At 40.3% G+C, this 18,523-nt stretch overlaps 1 protein-coding gene across 5 annotated transcripts in view; it reads right to left on the reverse strand.

The window, feature by feature from the left end:
• Positions 1 to 210: 210 nt before the first annotated feature.
• LOC148431071 (ankyrin repeat and SOCS box protein 5-like) overlaps positions 211 to 18,523 on the reverse strand; it is a 59,374-nt gene continuing 41,061 nt past the window's right edge. For 3 of the 5 annotated variants that reach the window (XM_088466371.1, XM_088466372.1, XM_088466374.1), the window contains 6 exons: positions 10,470 to 10,549; positions 8,639 to 8,746; positions 7,399 to 7,549; positions 5,715 to 5,849; positions 5,162 to 5,353; positions 211 to 1,743 (listed from right to left, as the gene is read on the reverse strand). In XM_088466371.1, coding sequence (XP_088322497.1) covers positions 1,598 to 1,743; positions 5,162 to 5,353; positions 5,715 to 5,849; positions 7,399 to 7,549; positions 8,639 to 8,746; positions 10,470 to 10,549 — 812 coding nt within the window. In that variant the 3' untranslated portion in view covers positions 211 to 1,597. Of the gene's footprint in view, positions 1,744 to 5,161; positions 5,354 to 5,714; positions 5,850 to 7,398; positions 7,550 to 8,638; positions 8,747 to 10,469; positions 10,550 to 16,545; positions 16,610 to 18,523 lie in introns of those variants that run through there. The other 2 variants (XM_088466375.1, XM_088466373.1) reach the window with 2 other exon arrangements.

Here is an 18,523-nt window from a genome sequence, read left to right on the forward strand (position 1 = left end):
TTGCATGTTATAATTATTTTATGTCTGGGAACTTAATTGCATTAGATTAGGTTTTAAGAATACATAACGTTCAGCGCTCTCCTTATCTTCTATATTAGACAGATCACAGTGGAAAATCCAGTTAATGTTGAACATTGCATGTAAACTCTACGCTTCTCATACGCACATGAACATTTCTGTGTTTATCTTTCTATAGATAATAGGCAGATAAAGATTTATATATATATATATTTATTAAATGTTAAAGTAAACACTCAGCTTTCATCCAGTGAGAATGTACATTTACATGGAAAGTGCTGTTTGCATTGAATATTTAGGTTTATTTAACAGAATGGAGGATTTGTCATAGAATAAGATGTCTAAGCAGTGCTGTTTGGATTACATAGATTATGCTAACACATGGATATTGCAGAGCAAGTGGATATGTCACCCAGAATTTGATAGAGACTGAATACTGAATAATATTATAATTGATATTGTAAAAAATATTATAGCTACCCATACAGTATACAACTTAGTATGCTAAAATGTTTTCAGCCTATCATATGGGGGGTATCCACTAGGCGATTTAAACAAGCGATTGCACGATAACAATGTCGTTATCGCGCAATCGCTTGCAAATCACGCATGCATCGTGCATGCATCGGGGATGTTTTGGACAGAAGCGACCCACGATGCGCGTGCCCGCGGGTCGCTTCCCACATCCGACATCGCCCGTACATGCAGGTCAACCTGACGATCTCGTCAGGTTCAGCATGTGCGGGGATGAGGGATGTGCCGGGACTGAACCAGTGAACGTTCAGTCTAGGCACATCACTAGCTATACAAACGACAGCACGATTGCAATGTCGCAATCGTGCTGTCGTTTGTATATCGCTAAAGTGGATACCCCCCATTAGAAATGCAATTCCATAAAATGTTGCTTTAATGTTATCAAAAAGTGAAAAGGGGAAAACTGGTGATTTCCAAATTACTTGTCACAACTTCAATGTGTCATCTACAGTACCTCCATATAGCAATTACAGTGGGTCGTGGGGCATTTCCTCTGTTCTAGACAATGCCTGTCCTTTTTAGAAATAACATACAATTATTATTATTTTCGGAAGTACTCAGGAGGGTGGCAGGGTAATCTGATAATTAGTTTGTATAACGAACCCCTCTAAATTATTTACAATTTCATTTGCAATATCTGCAAAGGCTCTACTGGAGTAAACCCGTCTTATTGAGGACATTTGAGGTGTTATAATCATTTTTCTGTGGAAGATGAATGTGGCTAGTCCTCTGCAAATGTAGTTACACTGCTTAAGCAACAATCTTAAAAGTTAAAGCTATTAACTGTTTAAAAAAAAAAAAACAATTCATGAGCTGTAACATTAACGTGCTTGAAAGTATTTCTTGTGTATACACGCATAAAATAGTTACACCACTAAATAAACCTTGTTACAGTTAAAACAAATATTATATACAAGTGTACAGTAAGTGCAAAATGTTACTTTGAAAGGCACAGAGCTAAATAAACTATCTAAAAACCTGTGACATATTTTGCAAAAGGTAAAGTGATTGTACAGTATTGATGACATACACATTTACAAAATCATTAAAAGTTCCTAATACTTTCTCGATATTGTAAGAAGTTTTTCAGTACAGTTGGCAACTGTAGATGTGGAATAAGATGTAATCTAGATTGTCCAATGCAGTTTCGAATATGGAGTCGGCAAAGCTGACATAGCGAACATGGATTAGCTAAAAGAAAACAAATATGAGAAGATTATTTAATATGAGTAATTTTCAAATCATCATTAGTAACATATAGTGACAAGAAGTATTGTTTATTGAAGTTTAATTTACTAATGAAAATATCAAATGTTAACCATAGACCAGTGGTTCCCAAACTGTGCGCCGTGGCACCCTGGGGTGCCTCAGGACACTTGCAGGGGTGCCTCAGGTTGGTGGTACAGAACCAAATAAAATTAATTTTATTCAATGTAATGTAAATATGAGGACAAACAGAAGCGCAAATCTGTCCAACACCACATAACCAAACCTAAGGGTGACAGATAAGCCCAATTTACTTCACTTTAATACTTAGAAAAAAAATTCTAAATTTCTCAACAACAAACTTATGGCCTAGGGGTGCCGTGAAAGCAATGCTGATACTCTAGGGCACTGTGGTTCAAAAAAGTTTGGGAACCACGGCCATAGGCGGCCATAGGCTGCCATAGGCATTAAAAAGTAACATTAGCACTTTATTCAGTGACCCAACAAGACAGCACATATCTGTCCACAGCTCAGCTGGTGAGATAAGTAGAATGTATCATTTGCAAAGTTAGCATACACTTTTAAAATATATTTGATAAATAGTGTCAAAACCCAGACATTTGTCCTGGATAAGATGGGCCACCAATTATTATGTACATTTACTGACTGGTAGTTGCAATAATAATAAAAAATACAGTTTTGTTTGTATATAATAATAATTCCAACATACTGTAACATCAATTAGAAGTGATGGAAGTAAGGTGCCAGAGTTTGGAATGTGTTTCCAGCACCTAGATTGTAGATTTGTTCCTTGCATTCCATAGAGGTGCTCAGGAAAATCTGCAATGTGGTGGTACCGTTATTGGGCCAAATGTAATAGGGTGAGAGTTTAGAAAATGTTAGAGTTTAGCAGTAAGCTCTCACAATTATTAAACTAGACCAATGTACAGTAACAGAGTCCGAGAACAGACAAACTCGCATGTTTTTAGACTAAAAAAACGCTCATGATTTAAACTCTCGTCCAGAAGTTTTCCCATTTTGAAGATAAACTTGACCAATGTGAGAGTTTACTGCTAAACTCTCATATTTTCTAAACTCTCACCCACTTATATTTGGCCCATTATCTGTGATGTGGTACCATTATTATCTGTAATGTGGTATCGTTATTATCTGTGATGTGGCACCGTTATTATCTGTGATGTGGTACCGTTATTATCTATGATGGGGTACCATTATTATCTGTGATGTGGCACCATTATTATCTGTGATGTGGTACCGTTACTATCTGTGATGTGGTACCGTTATTATCTGTGATGTGGCACCGTTATTACCTGTGATGTGGTACCGTTATTATCTGTGATGTGGTATTGTTATTATCTGTGATGTGGTACCGTTATTATCTGTGATGTGGTACCGTTATTATCTGTGATGTGGTATTGTTATTATATGTGATGTGGTACCGTTATTATCTGTGATGTGATACCGTTATTATCTGTGATGTGGTACCGTTATTATCTGTGATGTGGTATTGTTATTATCTGTGATGTGGTATTGTTATTATCTGTGATGTGGTACCGTTATTATCTGTGATGTGGTACCGTTATTATCTGTGATGTGGCACCATTATTATCTGTGATGTGATACCATTATTATCTGTGATGTGGTACCGTTATTATCTGTGATGTGATACCATTATTATCTGTGATGTGGTACCGTTCTTATCTGTGATGTGGTACCGTTCTTATCTGTGATGTGGTATTGTTATTATCTGTGATGTGGCATTGTTATTATCTGTGATGTGGTACCGTTATTATCTGTGATGTGGTACCCTTATTATCTGTGATGTGGTATCGTTATTATCTGTGATGTGGTATCGTTATTATCTGTGATGTGGTGTCGTTATTATCTGTGATGTGGCACCGTTATTATCTGTGATGTGGCATTCTTATTATCTGTGATGTGGCATTGTTATTATCTGTGATGTAGTACCTATTATCTGTGATGTGGTATTGTTATTATCTGTGATGTAGTACCTATTATCTGTGATGTGGTACCGTTATTATCTGTGATGTGGTATCGTTATTATCTGTGATGTGGTACCGTTATTATCTGTGATGTGGTACCGTTATTATCTGTGATGTGATACCGTTATTATCTGTGATATCGAAATTGATGTGCACAGCTGCACGTCGTGACGGCACATTGTAATTAATTGTAGATAATACTCCTCTAAGTGCTTTGTCTTTAGGATAATATAGTGACAGTAATTGCAGTCTTGAGCCTTGGGCACTGATTTTGAGGTGGACACAGATGTGGCTGCGGCTGCATCTATTGGCAGTCGCTTTATTGCGACTTTATGCAAATGCTGCTACAAGGTTCTTCCCTGGTGTACATCTGTGCGTCTGAATGAGCAAGGACTGCGACGACCACTTTCCATGTCTGTACACACAGTAATACCGATTAATGCGTTTTATACATAGCATCATTTGCACCCTCGAAACATGCACCAGCCCTGCGGCAGGTGCAATTTCTCCATTTGAGTATGGCCTCTTATGTGAGCAGTTGAGCGTCATTGTACATAATTCGCAACCACTTTCATCGATATGCCCGCGACTCTGCCGTAACCCATCCGTACCATAATACGGACCTTCTCCGTGCGTGCGCTAAGCCACCGCTCTGTCACCGCTCAGGAGTGCCCACTACATTTTCAATAGGGTTCTCCATGTGCACGTCTGAAATCTCAACTACGACTCTGTACGGACATAATCGGGAAGCATTCGCGTCCGATAGTCACCATGAAAAATAATATTCATAAGCAAACCGTAAACCATCGTAAACTATATATAACATGTCTCTGATTGCCTGGATTCCGCAAATGATCATAACTCCATTTGTTCCGCAAAGGAATGTACAGCTGGAGTAATTTTTTTAAGTTTTCCCTATTTTAAAAACATGTAGAATTATGTAAAAACCATAGGCACACAGGTCACCTAGTATTACAATTAAATTTAGGGGGTCTATTTACTAAGCAGTGTTAGAAGACAAAGTGAAAAGTGATAAGGTGCCAGCCAATCAGCTCCCATTTGCCATTTTTCAAACACTGCCTGTGAGATGACAGTTGGGAGCTGATTGGCTGGAACCTTATCACTTTCTTATCACTTTTCACTCTGTCTCCTAACACTGCTTAGTAAATAGACCCCTAGGTCATTACTAAGATATATCCAATAACAAAACTCATGACTTGGGTCTCCGTGGTCCAAATTGAGTTTATTTCATACTTCTGCATTTCATAGAAAATATACACTGTAGGAAAGTTTATTTTCTACTTCATTATTATTCTTCTAAATAAAACTGTGTCTCTATTTACATTAATAACTAATAAACACTCATATGAAAGATTTACCTTCGTACAACAGCAACAGTCTCTCCACTGGGCTTCTTGCAGCAGCAACATCAACTGAACGTTTGAAATCTATATTTCTGGCATTAATATCAGCACCAAAGTCTAGCAATAGACTTACAATGTCTGTACTAGGCTGCTGAGCGGCAACATGCAATGGAGTATCCAAATATCTGCCCCGCTGTACATTAGCACCTGGAATACACCGACAGTGTACAGTACATTCAATAGATTTGCTACAATCAGTTTATATAATGGACATGCCCAGTTATAGGTTAAGAACTAGACTAATTATCTCTAGTTCTGTGACTGTTATATGTATTTTAGTCTATAAATATATATATATATATATATATAAACTGTTTTTAAGACGGTATAGCCATTGAGTAAAGCAGAATACAGTAAGAGAGGCACACACATAAAAACAAAAAAATATAGAAATAATAGAAATATTCACTTACATGTTATTATAGACAACATGTAAAACTTATACTATTATATGTATTACATTTTTATTTACTACATGTTTAACTAGTCCATTGTGTAAAGTACTGACCTGCATATAGGAGTTTTCTCACACAAGCCAAGTGCTGTGCTTTGCACGCCACATAGAGAGGAGTGCCTAGGTAAGGAATGTCTTGGTCAACATCTGTACCCCAGGAAATCAACACATCCAGACATTCACTGTGACCTGCAAATACAAATAATAATTAATAATAATAATAAGTAGGGGTGTGCACCAGCCACTTTTCGTGTTTTGGTTTTGGATCTGGATCTTTCTTCGTGTTTTGGATCTGGATTGGTTTTGCCAAAACCACCCTTCCGTGTTTTGGGTTCTGGGTTTTGTGTTTTGGATCTGGATTTTTTCTTAAAAAAAAAACACGCTAAAATCACATAAAATGGGGCTTTTTTTGTTCCTACACTAGTAATAACCCCAATAACATTAATTTCCACTCATTTCCACTCTATTCTGAACACCTCACACCTCACAATATTGTTTTTAGGCCAAAAGGTTGCACCGAGGTAGCTGGATGACTATGCTAAGCGACACAAGTGGGCGGCACAAACACGTGGCCCATCTAGGAGTGGCACTGCAGTGGCAGACAGGAAGCCAATCAGCGTTATGGTGCCCATGTGCATGTAGCACGGACCCGGGAGATCCGTGCTACATGCATCTGTGTGATTGGCACAGAGCAATGACAGGTCCGAGAGACCCGTCTGTGCTGCTGTGGTAAAAAAAAATAAAAATGTGTAAAAAAAGAAAAAAATGGCGTGCCCCCCCCCAAAAAAGAGCAAACAGCCCCGGGCATTAGTGACCCAGTGCTGGGTGTGCTTAAATACAGGGGACAAACGACGTAGGGGGTCCCCTGTACTTAAGCACAACCAGCACCGGGCTAGTCAGAACCAGCGCTGGTTGTCAAAATACGGGGGACAAACGACGTAGGGGTCCCCCGTATTCGGCGCAACCAGCTCCGGGCTCTGATCCGGTCCTGGCTCTGGAAATACGGAAAAAAAATGAGTAGGGTTCCCCTGTATGTTCCAGAACCAGCACTGGACTTTTTCTAGCGCGGGCTGATGCCACAGCCAGGGGAGCTCTTTCACTGGGCCCCCCAGACAGCAGAAAGAATAGACATCAGTAACAGAGATGGAGAGCAAACAAAAAACACAGACTGTAACATAATCACAGACTAATACCACAACATGTCTGAAAGTACAATGATATTAGGCAAAGCTTGTGGGTGGGTGTCTGGGGGCAAACAAACCAAACTGAGGCAAACAAGGTAGCACAAAGTCTGTTGTTGAGATCAAAGCATGGGTGACCATGTTACTTAAGCAAGGTCCTACGATTGATTCTTTGCAAACCCATTATATACGAACAATGTATAAATGACCTATTGTTTTATTTTTTTAATCAAGTTTCTTTGTGTGTGTGTGTGTGCGCATGTGTGTGAGTGTGCATGTGTGTGCACACCTGACAATGGCTAAGACAGATCCAGCAATAGTAATGCGTAGAGAAAGGCCATGTGTTGGCCTAAAGGCTGCTGGGATGAGCTGGATAATTTACTCTGCTTGTCCGAGTTAACTTGAGAAAATCGAAAATACTTATAACTTTTTTGTTTAAGGATATAATATTATCAAATGTTCCACAATACTATCATCAATTAATTCATGTCAATAGGTAACCAAAACAATAGAATTAAAGACATGAGCATTCTGCATTCTGCTGCAATCCAATTTACCTTTACTTGATGCCTCATGAGTAGGGGAAGGAAGACATGTCTCCAACTCTGTTGTGGCGCCAAACTCCAAAAGCAGCTCCGCACAACTAGCGCTGCCTCTTGAACATGCATTAAATAAAGGAGTCACTCCATCAATAGTTGTTGCATTCACCTAAAACATATCACAAGATGTCTTGGACTAGACATGAAGTAAAGTGTTTCCAGTGAGTCTTATTTGATTTCCGCAAAAGGCAAATATATAATGCTACCATACTACATTCCCAATGTCCCAGCCTCCTACTAAGTTATACTTCTACCCTTCAGTTAACACTTTTTTCACAATAGTAAAGGTAGAGAGCTGCAAATATGCAGATATCCATTGCATGTTGTTTACATAAATGGATTTATTTTCCATGATTCCGACAACAGGGTGTACACCCACCTAAATGTAAATATTATGCATGGATATTTGCAGGATTGTAGGACCAGACAGGAATGCATATGCTGAAAAAAAAAGCAAAAATGTCATTTCCAAGTTCTGCATACTTTTTTAGACCAATCCTTAATTACAAATTTTGTATACTGCTGTTTAAATTTTAATTATGTCTTAGACAAGTCAAGAGAGTAAGCGGACTCTAGACTGTGTTTATCTCCACTCACACATTTGTACATTTATTGCTTTTAGTACATAAATGTAGTCAAAAAGTCAAATATCCAATATAAAACTCTCATAGAGATTGCTTTTCACGTTTAATCTCAGCCACATCTGATAATGTGCATTAAGGCAGTGTACAAAGATAAAAGGGATGAGAATCTGAGAATGTCAGCTAAAGTGCTCACTCCTTGAAGCTCATTTCGATTTCTCATCCCACAAGACAAATTCTCATTTTACCTCTGGGCTCATTATGATGCTAATTACCGCAACCAGCCTACTGTACACTCAGTAGGGATCACCCTGACCTGTTCAGCTAATCCCAACTCCCCCAACTAGCCGCCATCTTTATGAACTATGCTTACCTGAAACAGGTGCATAATTTCTGTGCTGCTGGCCAAATAAATATACATCAATTTTCTATCAATATTTTAATCACATAACTGGACATTGGTTTACTTAACATTCCAAAGCAGCTGTATCTGCTGGTAAGTAAGGACAATGTGACATACACTAGCATTAGGTTTCTAGAACTGTACAGTAGAATGCTTGTTACTGTCACATAAAAAATGTGTCCTGAAGCATTTGATGTAGGATGACAAAGCTTACATTTGCTCCGGCTTCAAGAAGAGTTCTTGCACAACAGACATGATCTCCCAGGCATGCTTCATGTAATGGGGTCACATGGTCGATAGTTAATGTGTTCACATTGTAACCCTAATTGTGACAAATTGCCAATTTCAGTCAAAATAATAGATACATATTTAAATGGATTTTGTACTTTTTCATTACAGTAGTGCATTTGTGTTTTATCCCAGATAAAGTTCACAAGGAGATTAATTTTGTACATTATATACAGAAGTACATATTTTCGCTTAATTCTCACACACACAGTTCAAAATAGTTTATACTAATAAAAAAATGGAAATTGTATTAATTTTTGGATAAATGATAAATTAATTTAGTCAAAGACATCATCATTGGATCATTCAGTTTACTGTGAGAATTAATTTGGGATTGTTGTATGTTGTTTTATTTTTTTCAAGTCACTTTTCTGTATGTTGAATACTAAGTATTCCTAGCACATCATATGTACCTGTCTGTTGGGATGTTCTTAAACACAGGTTACTATGTGGAACACACTGAGGCCCTGATTCAGAGCCTGAAAGAGCGGTCGCTCTGAATCAGGGCGTTTTTTTTTTTCTGGAGCGGCCCACAGCTATAGCGAGCGGCCAGGTTGATGGTCGCGATGGTCAAGACCATCGTGACCATCGGGCTTGCGACGAGACCCTTGTGGTAGGGTCTCGTGGCCGCAAGCCCCAGAGAGCTTTCGGCTCTCACAGAGCCGCAAGCTCTCCACTGACATCACTTGTGATGTCAGTGGGGCCGCCCCCAAATGTGAGGCATTCTCATTGGAATGCCTCCGTTTGGGCAGCCACCCCCCCAGCCAGCCCACCAAAGGGGGCGAGCTGTCACTCAACAACGACAGCTCGCCCCCTTTGTTTGCGAGACCTGGAGCGACGGAGTGCCCGTCGCTAGCAAGGTCTCGCGCATGCGCACGATGGAGCCGGCTCCGTCGTGCTCATGCACTGTGGGCCACCATCGACCCGGTTGCGAGCGCTCAGCGCTTGCGACCGGGTCTGAATCAGGCCCTGAGATTCCTTACTTTATGAGCCTGCATTTGTTTTTTCTCCTAGATTTGTTGAGTATTAAACATTATATATTTTATTTTCACATATAGAATAATATACTCAAACATCTAATTAATATTTCAAGTCCACATGCACATCAGAATGCTACTTTTTCTTCCTCTTTTGTTTTGTGGACATGTTGGTAGAGCACATTTGGTTATGTGCTTTGCTGCCAGTTACAAAGCTAAAGCACTGAGGAGTCCCTATAAAGTCTTTGTAATTTTTAATATAATTTCATATAAAAACAGTTTACATTTTTTTTTATTTTTTTTAACTAAAGTTGACAATTTATTGTTTAATTTGTCTAGCTCAATGTACTTGGTAGATATCTCCACCTAAAATACAGTACTCTGTAATATATTATGTCAGTTCTTTAATGCATTAAAACATTTCAAGCATTTATTATTATATTTCCTTTAAAACATTTATTATTTTTCTAAAAAAAAATGTAAAAACTTTACTTGAATACCATGGGCCACATGTAATAGGGTGAGAGTTTAGAAATTATGAGAGTTTAGCAGTAAACTCTCACATTGGTCGAGTTTTATCTCCAAAATGGGAAAACTCCTGGATGAGATTTTAAATTGTGAGCGTTTTTTGAGTATGAAAAACATGCGCGTTTGCTCTGCTGCTTTGTTCTCGGATTCTATTAGACTGGCCGAGTTTAAAAAGTGTGAGAAAACTGTCACATTTACTACACTCTCACTCTATCACATTTGGCCCATGATATAGAGACAGTGTTTACCTACTTGAGAGAGCAATGTTTTCAGTGCAAGTAGCCGTCCCTGACTTGCTGCCTCATGCAATGGTGATCTGTCTGCCCATGATCCTACAATGCAATAACATAATAATATCATTTAGCATGCAATATCAGCAGTACTGTCCTATTTTTTCTATGTAAAATTATTATACTAGATGAGCAAAATTTCATATACACTTATGCATTTGTAAGTATCATCAACACACGTTTATATAAAGTTTCTCAAAGAGAAAAATAAAAGATTATGAAAAAATATAAAAATAATGTAGACATCATGCTCAGCACTTTACTAACAGAACATCAATGTATGATCCATTTGTAGAAAAGAAAACCATCATACTGTTTTTGATAAAAAGAAATGTACTGTACAGTAGATAATAAATCCAGGTGAGTAATATCTAAGGCAACACTCGTTTTGACTTGGAAACCAAATACTTCTTCCACTTTTCCATCTGATTCCAGCGTGAACCGTAATAAGATTCATCTATGATGAAACATGTTACCGAAAGTGACAAACATTAGTTATTCACTTTTTAATCAACTTTTTCAATGGACACAAAACCTGGCTTGGGTAAATATTCTAGTTTAATCAGATGAAATAAAACATTCACAGCCACCAAAATACTATTGGATATTATGAAAGGAGCACAAGGTTGACGGCTATTAATGCATAAAATGCTGTAGCATTGTACCGGATTAGCCACATTTTTTTTCTTTAAAGATATTTTAAAGATTTTTTTTTACAAAAAATGAGAAACAGTTATAGAAGGTTTAGAATAAACTGATCAAGACAAGTGTCTTCATCCAAACTAAGTTAAAAAAAAAATATAGTTACATCCAGATGGTTCCTTGTCATATTCACATACTTAGATTCCACGTGAAAAGCCTCTTGTAATTACCTGGGTGTCACGCCTGAGGGTTGGTGTTGGCTGAAACAGGCGTGGGAAGCTGAAGTTGAAACTGAAGAGTTGTGTATGAAGCTGGGAGGTTTGAGCCAGCTCTTCCTCATGTGTTATGAGAAGAGAGGAGGCAGTGGAACTGCTGGTAGTGGTTGCCCAAAGGCGGGTACAGGAATGAGATAACTTTACTATACTGGAACAGTAGTAGATATCGTATTGGAACCGATGTTGGAGATATCGGATTGGGACCGATGTTGGAGATATTGGATTGGGACCAATGTTAAAGATTTTGGATAGGAACCGAAGTTGGAGATATCGGACAGGAACCGATGGTTGGAGATATCAGATAGGAATCGACGGTTGGTGATAGGTACAAGTCTCTAGGTAAATCCAGACTGGAGTGCTGATGGAAATGGAGACTTGCATATATCAGACTTGGAACTGTATTAGGACAGACTGGAACCATTCAGATACAAAGTACCTGGGAGCTCAGCACAGAGCTTTAACTTCAGCAGAAGCGACGTTGAACACCATTAGAGGGGCGTGCATAATTAAGCCCCTGTGATGGTATACGCTGGCAGAAGTCTAGATGGCAACAAGAAGTTTAGCAGTTTCTGCGGTAGTGTCAGGTCTACCATAACTGTGTGGACGGTTCCGATATTACTCGATGGTACCGATGTTTTCGCTGACTTGCGGATGCATGTCATGGGAAGTGGGCAGGCTTTATACAGTGATGGGCATCTTGGTATAGTGCTGCGGTTTCCTTGCGATTACATTCATTAGCATATTTTCGCAGTGAGCGGGGTGCGGTGGATGCAGCCATGCGTACCAACCTGAATTAGGCCCACTGGGTGGACTGGTCAGAAACAGCATAGACAGACCTCGTGACCAGCCGGGACTGATGTGCAGCTTGAGTGGACCTCTGCTTCATCCGAGAGTGATGTGCGGTCACAGCACGAGTGGACCTCAGCGCTAGCCAGGACAGACACCACAGAGGTAAATAAGTGGTTTTAAAAGTCCAGAGCGTGACACTGGGTACTTGATAGGAGCTGTGCTTCACATGAGCTTAATTTAGTGAGTATCCAAAGTGCATGTGATAGCTGCAAAAGGTATGACCGTATGAAAACCTATACCTACCTATTACAGCCAGTATATAGTTATATCCAATGTTTCTTATTCAATGTTATATAAAACAAGTATAGTCTCATAACATGTCCTTCTATCTATTAATGCCTACTTCAAAGGTAATTTACTAATAGGAAAAGTGAAAAATTACATTGCAGATGCTCTGATTTCATGTGTGCCTTGGATTCCCAGGAAGGTATGACTAGGGTATGTGAGAATACATTAACAGACAGACAGGTCTATTTATCATTGGTGTAAATTTCATATTGCAGCGATCAGAAATTATTTTCTGGCTGTATTTAACAAAAAACTAGGTTAAGCATTTTGGAGCTTAGTATATTGGGCCTGAGCGCAACACTCATTGAGGATAATGGGGCATGTGATCTGCAGCGTTTGCCTAACACAGGAGATTTCTCTGAGACTTTTCTTCAACTTCCCTGATACATAAGGCAATATTTACCAAAACAGATTTCCTCCATTTACGATGGCAAAAACAGCACCTATAAGTTTCTCTGGGGGCTGCTAAAATGTGAAATTTACCAAGCTCTGGAATGTAAAGTGTTCTGCAGCATAGCCCTTCCACTAATGCCATATGTACATGGCGTAGACCATTGTAACCTATGGGCTACATAAGGCAAATGTTTCTGGGAGAGGGCTCCGGTAATGTCCGCTAGCATATGCGCAGTCAACAGACCACGCATGAGCAGAAGTGTCACTTAGGGGCTGATTTTGAATCGGATGCTGCTGTGTCCATGTGTGCGTCTTTTGCCAGTGTAGCGTGTGCGACTTTATGCTGATACCGGTATAAGCCCTTCCTGGTGTACAACCATGTGTATGAATGTGCAAGGACTAAGACGCCCACTTTGAACATCTTCATATGCTGAAATACCGCTTGGTTCATCTTTAGAAGCAACCATTGGTTGCACCATTGAAACTTGCACCAGCCCCATGCTAGGTGCAGAATCTCCGTCAGATCAATGTAAACGATTAAGCATCTGAGTTCACAACAAGTTCACTGATACGCCCGCAACACTCCCATAATACACCCATAAGACGGATCATTATCATGCATCTGAATAGCCACCTCCCAGTCACTGCCTGGAAACACACAGCTCACTTCCAAGACACTTCGGATACTGTGTGTTTCAATCACAACTGTGCCTTCACGTATACACATGGAATTGGTACGAAATACCGCTGGCCGCTTGGAACAGATCCCGGCAGCGGCAGCCCGACAGCGCTGGAAATCCTGATCGTCCCTAGGTAAGTATTAACTAACCTAACCCCCTAACCCTAACCCTCCCTTAGGGGTGCCTAACCCTAACCTCCCCCCCAAGTGCCTAACCGAAATCCTCCCTCTAAGTGCCTAAACCTAACCCCCCCTTCCCCGCTGCCTAAACCTAAGTCCCCCGAGGGGGGTGCCTAACCCTAACCTCCCCTTGGGGGTGCCTAACCCTCCCTCCCCCTAGCCTAACCCTAACCTCCCGGGGGGGTGCCTAACCCTAAGTCCCCCCCGGGAGCCCTAAACCTAACCCTCCCTCCCTCCCCCCCCGCGGCTGTCCGCTCGCGGCACCCGGCATCACTACGATCGGGATGCCGGGCGCCTGTCTCCCGGCGTCGGGGAAATGAGCAGCGTTTGTGGGTGGTGACAGGGGGTAGTCGGGCGAATGCAGGCGTGCCAGTGCATTTTAATGGCGTTGCAGGGGCGTGCATTATCCACTGTGAGGCCTGATAGCATAAGGTCAGGGCTTGTGCAAGTGCGCGTGAGGCTGCGATGGTACTCGATTGTTCCGATGGTTTTGGAGTCCTGCTAAACATTACGGATGTGTGTTAAGCAAAGTGGGCATCCTTATGTAGTGCAGCGGCGGCATAGCGATCGCAATGGATTAGCATACAATCGCAGTTGAACTGCGTACGTAATTGCTATTGCATTTCCAGTTGCATTCTTTGCTGAATCAGGCCCTTAGACACAGGTACAGTTGTAAAAAATTTACCCTTTGCGCGAATATTGGCATTCTGTGTATCTCTGAATAAGGCCCTTCATTCCGTATTGCCGTTATATGCTGCAATAAAAAATTATAATTATTGGGACCAAGTCCCCATAATTGGTAAATATTCCCCTTAATGCAGAAACCGCTGTTTCCGCATGAATTTAACCTTAATAAATGTACTGCATCCAGCTATATTTATTCAACCTTGCACAAAAGAAAAATGTGGTGTTTTCTTATCAATATGTAGTTGCTGTGCTGACATTCAGAATGTCGACATTCATATTGTTGACACTAATGTCAACAGATTCAGAATATAGACATTTCTGGTCACAATGGCGACATGTTCATAATGTTGACATCTGCATTAGACATGACTACATTATGTAAAAAACTCCTTTATTGCAAAAAGCAGAAAAAAGGGGAAAAAGACAAATATGTCTTTATGGGAGCACTCTTGTTTTTGCAATAAAGGAGTTTTTTACATGTGTTTAGCACAAATTTTTTTGGGAGGCACCACCAACTTATAAATATTTTGAGAATCTTATTTTGATTTCTATTATGTTGGTTTGTGTTATTGCGTTATAGTGACTCTCTTTAAGTGTCACTCAAATTTAACCACTAGTGCGGTCTCATTCCTCGGTTTGCATGACTACATTATGTACATATGTGGGAGAAGGTTAGGGTTAGCGTTATGCTGCAGCTAGGGCTAAATAGTACTGTTGACATTCTCACTGTCAGCATGTCGACATTCTGAACATCTATACCATACTGTCCAATCATGTGTAAACTTCTTAGCTTGCAAACGGCTGTAGATAAATGGCAGAAACTGATTGACTATTCTGGACAATACTGCCTAATTTTCTGTGCACCACTCTAAATACATGTGCCACATACTGTAGCTAACGTTAATGTGGACTATGGATGCTGCAATCAATGTAAAATAACACAGTTAACCAAATATGTACTATACGGAAATGTGACAAACCTGAGTCAATATCCAAGACAACACCTGCTGCATTCCAAACATTTTCATGTTGTTCTTCAAGAAGATAGATTACCGATTCCTGAAGAAGATGCCCATGGAAAGGTTCTCAAAGCACTATCTTAAACTTAACATATATTCCAGACTTGCTGAAATGTGTAATACAAACACTTTTCTATGAGTGTGGTATGAGAGAGAGGGATATATTTACTAAAGTGCAAGTTTTTAGAAGTGGAGATGTTGTTCATAGCAATAATTCATATTCTACGTAACATTTATCTAGTACCTAGAATCTGATTGGTTGCTATGGGTAACATCTCCACTTCTAAAAACCCGCAATTTAGTAAATATGAGAGAGAGAGAGAGAGAGAGAGAGAGAGGCATTTAGCCCTTATTGTTCAATTGTGAACTCCAACCAAGACAAGGACAAATAAGGACTTATACCAAGAAATTGTAAACATTTTTAAATGTCCTGCAAACAAATTCATCTTAAATCTGTGAATTTAAGGTTTTCTCCATGTGCTGCAATGATTTTCAGTTGAATGATTATTTTACTTTCATGTTGTTTATTTTTGTGCATTGTATGTATATGGATGCAATGTGATCTAATGTATGTAAGTATATATATTTATGTCTGAAAATATCTAATAATAATAATAATAATAAAAAATAATAATCTTTCATTATCCGTATTTCTACATGAAATGCTATTTGAGCTGGGTATACAACTACAGTGCCTTAAACAAATATTCACAAAAAATTTCTATACTTACATACAGCATTATTCAGAGAACTAGTGAAGAATATAAATATGTGAATGCGTAGATGGATCATATATGTTCAGAAAGCCAATGAAAACTTCTAAGAGCCATAAGGACCTGAAGTATAGTTTGCATAAACAGCAACACTTACTGGGGCTTGTTCAGGTTGTAGTCTGAGATCTGTTTGGCAGTGAACTATTTTTAGATTCACAACATAAGCCAAGTCATGTGAGATTTACAAGTATGGTAAATACAGCACTTATAACAAACTAGATCATATGCAAGATAAAAAAATAGAGTTTAATACCTAGATCTCCGTCACCCCAAGGCACCTCCAACCATTCACCGTCTACTAAAAAAGCACTCATGGCTGTACTATATTAAACTGGTTTTAAACACATGCCTAATGTTTCTGTGCTTAGTATCTGGTTATGTTTGAGGAGCGGTAATTCAACTCCCTTACCAGTTAACCCTTGACATATGTCTGTGTATCTGTACAAGGAGAAATCTCTACAAAACAGTGGTCTCTTATTATACAGTTGGTCAAGACTGGAACAAAGAAAACTGGCTTTACTATGTATTTCAAAATTGGCTTTAGAAAGTGAATGACTTCGTATCTTGGGTTGGGTACGGGATCCCGGCAGTCAGGATGCCGACAGTCAGAATATCGACAGCGGCACCCTGACAGTCAGAATATCGACAGAATTTTGTAATTATACTAACCCTTGCCCTAACCCCCCTAACCCTAACCCACCTTTCCCACAGCCTAACCCTAACGATAACACCCCACCCACAGCCTAACCCTCCCCTACCGCATCCTAACCCCTTCCTACAGTCTAACCCTCCCTTCCTGCAGCCTAACCCTAACCCTCCCTTCCGGCAGCCTATCCCTAACCCCCCCCACAGCCTAACCCTAACCCCCCACAAACTAACCCTCCCCTTCCTACAGCCTAACCCTAACCCTCCCCTCCTGCAGCCGTACCCATAACCCCTTCCTACATCCTAACCCCCCCACAGCCTAACCCTAACCCTCTCTTCCTGCATCCTAGCCCTAACCCCCCCCCACAGCCTAACCCTCCCTTTCTGCAGCCTAACCATAACCCCCCTCCCACAGCCTAACCCTAAGCCTTCCTTCCCACAGCCTAACCCTAACCCTCCCTATAGTGATGACCCTAAACCTAACCCTAATACCATTGGGATGTCAGCAGTCAGAATTCTGGAGCCGGGATTTAGACTGCTGTCGGGATTCCAGCACCAGGATTCTGACCACCATCATTCTGACCGCCGAGGTGCCGACTGCATCCCAAGCAAACACAGCACACTCCACATCCACACCTCTGCTCCCATCTATTCCAATTGAGTACTCTTCTTTCAGAGTCTGCGGTCTTCTCTGTCCTGCTTTACTCTGCTGTTTCTACTGCACTGCTGCCTGATTATTAGTGTATGTCTCCTTGCCATCTAAAACTATCCGCTTTTCCATGTTGTTTCTGAATGTTCCTTCTGTACTCTGATGCTCTCCACTTTCACTTTGTCATTCTCTTCCTATCCCATATGCTCCTCAATTCTCTCTAACCATCTACCAGGTCTCTGCTTTGTGCCTGACAATAGGGTTTTTGCAGTATGGCAGCCAATGGGATCTGTGCAATGTGACTCACATTCAGTCAGTGCAATGTACATTCTTATCCATTATCCTGGAATGTCCCGGAGAGCAGATCTGCATTACGGATGGCCAGTGGGCCAAATGTAATAGGGTGCAAGTTCTTTTGCAAGACCAAACTCACACCTAGTCGCACAGTTTGTACGTGTGAGTTTGTCCCGCAACTCGCAAATGTAATAGGGTGCGAGACAGAGAATGTGAGTGTGTAATAAATGCAAGTGTGAGTTTTTCTTGGGTAAAATTCGCAACTTGCAATGCAAGTTTCATTACAAGTTGCGAGTTTCAGAGAAGTCTGCACAGATCAGTGCGATCTCTGTAAGCTTCTGTGTGTAAAAATTTAATGAAAGTGTTAAATATTAAAAATAAAATGAAGTGGGTTCCCCCCACAAAACCACAACAAGCACTGGGATTTTTAAGCCAGTCCTGGTTGTGAAAATATGGGGAAAAAGAGACATAGGGGTCCCCCATATTTTACATAACCAGCACCAGGCTCTTTCTAGCGAGGGTGTAATGCAACAGTCGGGGGACACACTTCACTGGGTTCCCCGGCCAAAACATTAATCACTCCACACTAATTAGCAGAGGCTAGGGATTCCTCAGGAAATGGGGACACAACCAATAAATGAGT

The sequence above is a fragment of the Taudactylus pleione genome, unplaced genomic scaffold, assembly GCF_031769625.1.
Source record: "Taudactylus pleione unplaced genomic scaffold, aTauple2 ptg002947l, whole genome shotgun sequence".
Lineage (NCBI taxonomy): Eukaryota > Metazoa > Chordata > Amphibia > Anura > Myobatrachidae > Taudactylus > Taudactylus pleione.